The 3,547-nt window shown below is 44.9% G+C and overlaps 1 protein-coding gene across 1 annotated transcript in view; it reads right to left on the bottom strand.

Moving 5' to 3' along the window:
• The window catches only part of LOC123962218 (protein FAM3C-like), a 14,132-nt gene that overhangs the window by 3,492 nt on the left and 7,093 nt on the right, over nt 1–3,547 (bottom strand). Inside the window, exons 6-9 of the mRNA XM_046038240.1 lie at nt 2,364–2,422; nt 2,231–2,281; nt 2,063–2,147; nt 1,541–1,667 (exon numbers count right to left, since the gene is read on the bottom strand). Coding sequence (XP_045894196.1) covers nt 1,541–1,667; nt 2,063–2,147; nt 2,231–2,281; nt 2,364–2,422 — 322 coding nt within the window. The remainder of the gene's footprint in view (nt 1–1,540; nt 1,668–2,062; nt 2,148–2,230; nt 2,282–2,363; nt 2,423–3,547) is intronic.

Below are 3,547 nucleotides of genomic sequence, written 5' to 3'. Positions count from 1 at the left end.
ACATACTTTTATAGGAGAGCCTTTCCCGATCTTATTTGACTTTATTTTATCCCTTTTATTTTATTGTATTTTACTAATTTTATATTAAATTTTCATGCTCTTATCTTTTTTTTTTTGTATTATTCTTTACACTTGTTAAAGCACTTTGTAACTTGTTTTTGAAAAGTGCTCTACAAATAAGGATTATTATTATTATTATTATTATTCTTCAACATCAACAGGAAGCCAGAAACTGCAACGCTTCGTCCATTAATTGATCAGTTAAAGAACGTTTGTAGATCTGATGCTGTTATTTGTCGGTCATACGTCGCCTCAGGCTCTGGAACATTTAGTAACCACACAATCAATTTATTGTCAAATTAATCAATAATGAAAATAATTGTTTGATGGAGCTGAAGGAATAGTCCAACATATAGTGAATCCTCTTCTTCCTCTCTGAGAGTCAGATGTTCAGATCGATGCCACTCTCACGTCTGTACACTAAATACGAAGCTACACTCAGCAGCTGGTTAGCTTAGCTTAGCATAAAGGCTGGAAATAGGGAGGGAACAGCTAGCCTGGCTCTTTACAAAGGGAACCCAATCCACTTACCAGCTCCTCTAAAAGCTCATTGTTCAACACGTTACATCTGCTTCGTTTCATCTGGGCAAACAGTGTAAAGATGATATTTTACTGTTTTCTTTACAGACTAACCAGGCTAGCCTGTTTCCAGTCTTTATGCTAAGCTAGCTGTTAGCCTGTTTCCAGTCTATATGCTAAGCTAGCTGTTAGCCTGTTTCCAGTCTATATGCTAAGCTAGCTGTTAGCCTGTTTCCAGTCTATATGCTAAGCTAGCTGTTAGCCTGTTTCCAGTCTATATGCTAAGCTAGCTGTTAGCCTGTTTCCAGTCTTTATGCTAAGCTAGCTGTTAGTCTGTTTCCAGTCTTTATGCTAAGCTAGCTGTTAGTCTGTTTCCAGTCTATATGCTAAGCTAGCTGTTAGCCTGTTTCCAGTCTATATGCTAAGCTAGCTGTTAGTCTGTTTCCAGTCTTTATGCTAAGCTAGCTGTTAGCCTGTTTCCAGTCTATATGCTAAGCTAGCAGTTATGCCAGTGTTGTCAGTCTGTATTTATCCTTAACATCTCGTATGTTTGGAAACTTTGGGGAAATATTTGGTTGCTCATCATGAATTTCACTGATGGATCGAGTGGACCATTCAGCTATTCAGACAAGGAACTTTACTAAACGCTATATAAGCGGATTCAATTTTAATTAAATTAGATAAGCCTTTACAATGCAAGTAAAAACTAGCGTATTGCAATCGGCCACACAGCCATATTTTTAGTGAGGACTTAAAGCTAGCTAAAGGGTTGATCTCCTTAATGCTCATCGGTAAACCATTCCACATAATGCAGCTGAACACAGGAAAGAGTTCTTCCCCATTCAACTCTTGAACCTGAAGGTAACCAAATCAGTTACTCCCTCTTGTGGTGTAATTAAGGATGGGTTGTTTGGGGTTGAACAGGTTCAGATGGATCAATATTCCAATATGAGCTCGTTACCTTCTCGAAGCTGCTCTGCACCGCTGCTCCTTTCCCGCCAACAAACACCCAGTTATCCCTGAAGCCAAGCGACTTGACAGCAGAGCTCCCCAGCTCAGAAATCAGCTTCCTCGCATCTTCATTTAACCTGTTCAACAGGAGCACAGACGCCATCACCATTAATGTCTAAACCGCTGGCAACAACAGCGAGTCCACCCAAAATATGCGTCTGATTCCAGATATCGTTGTACTTTACTATGAAAGCAGTTAGCATAGCATAGCCCGGATCAAGCCAAACTCCATTCAGAAAACAAGCATTTTAAAAGTTGTTTGCTTGTCATCTTTCTGACAGACCTGACAAAGCTTGAATTCATATGTTTAACAAACCAGCGTCATGTTGTTGTTAAATCAGCATCCGTTTGATCCGTTTATTGAAAGTAAATCACAGCAAAATGTTTATTTTGGGTTCATCCAGCGGTCAAAGTTACGCAATGGGAATTTAGAAACTGTCATTACTCTTGATGTAAAAGAATAAACACTTACTTTGTTGAAGGCTCGTCGTAGGACGCCATCAGCACAACGGAGCCGTCCGTGATGCTCTTCAGGAGCTCGATGAGAGGTTTCACATCTGCAACACAAACATGGCGTCCATCATAAAATCTTTCAGTGTTAACATCATGTGACACACAGGAGCACACTGCTGCTACGTACCGCCGCTGTACATTTCGAAGCTGGCGATCTTTGTGACTTCTCCTGTTTTACCTGTTGAAGAAAGACACCTGTGAATCTACCTGCAGCCACTTCATGAAGACAGAGAGACGCAGGTTCTCCGTCCAACACTCACCGTTTATTATAACGATGTTGATCCCATATCCAGCGTTGTTCAGCACCGAGCCAAGAACCCTGAGGAAGGTTAGAGGTTCTGTTAATGTCAGGTGGCAGAGGACAGAGACCAGAGACCAGAAGGACAGAGACCAGAAGGACAGAGACCAGAAGGACCAGAGGACAGAGACCAGAAGGGACAAGGACCAGAGGACAGAGACCAGAAGGACAGAGACCTGAGACCAGAAGGACCATAGGACAGAGACCAGAAGGACAGAGACCTGAGACCAGAAGGACAGAGACCTGAGACCAGAAGGACAGAGACCAGAAGGACCAGAGGACAGAGACCAGAAGGACAGAGACCAGAAGGACCAGAGGACAGAGACCAGAGGGACAGAGACCAGAGACCAGAAGGACAGAGACCAGAGACCAGAAGGACAGAGACCAGAAGGACCAGAGGACAGAGACCAGAAGGGACAAGGACCAGAGGACAGAGACCAGAAGGACAGAGACCTGAAGGACCATAGGACAGAGACCAGAAGGACCAGAGGACAGAGACCAGAAGGACAGAGACTAGAGACCAGAAGGACAGAGACTAGAGACCAGAAGGACCAGAGGACAGAGACCAGAAGGACAGAGACCAGAAGGACAGAGACTAGAGACCAGAAGGACCAGAGGACAGAGACCAGAAGGACAGAGACCTGAGACCAGAAGGACAGAGACCAGAAGGACCAGAGGACAGAGACCAGAAGGACAGAGACCAGAAGGACCAGAGGACAGAGACCAGAAGGACAGAGACCAGAAGGACCAGAAGGACAGAGACCAGAAGGACCAGAGGACAGAGACCAGAAGGACAGAGACCAGAAGGACCAGAAGGACCAGAGGACAGAGACCAGAAGGACAGAGACCAGAAGGACCAGAAGGACAGAGACTAGAGACCAGAAGGACAGAGACTAGAGACCAGAAGGACCAGAGGACAGAGACCAGAAGGACAGAGACCAGAAGGACAGAGACTAGACACCAGAAGGACCAGAGGACAGAGACCAGAAGGACAGAGACCTGAGACCAGAAGGACAGAGACCAGAGACCAGAAGGACAGAGACCAGAAGGACCAGAGGACAGAGACCAGAAGGACAGAGACCTGAGACCAGAAGGACAGAGACTAGAGGACCAGAGGACAGAAGGACAGAGACCAGAGGAACAGAG

Source organism: Micropterus dolomieu, linkage group LG22 (genome assembly GCF_021292245.1).
Source record: "Micropterus dolomieu isolate WLL.071019.BEF.003 ecotype Adirondacks linkage group LG22, ASM2129224v1, whole genome shotgun sequence".
NCBI lineage: Eukaryota > Metazoa > Chordata > Actinopteri > Centrarchiformes > Centrarchidae > Micropterus > Micropterus dolomieu.
Note: the sequence above shows the minus strand (reverse complement) of the source record. Positions and strands in the feature narration are given on the sequence as shown.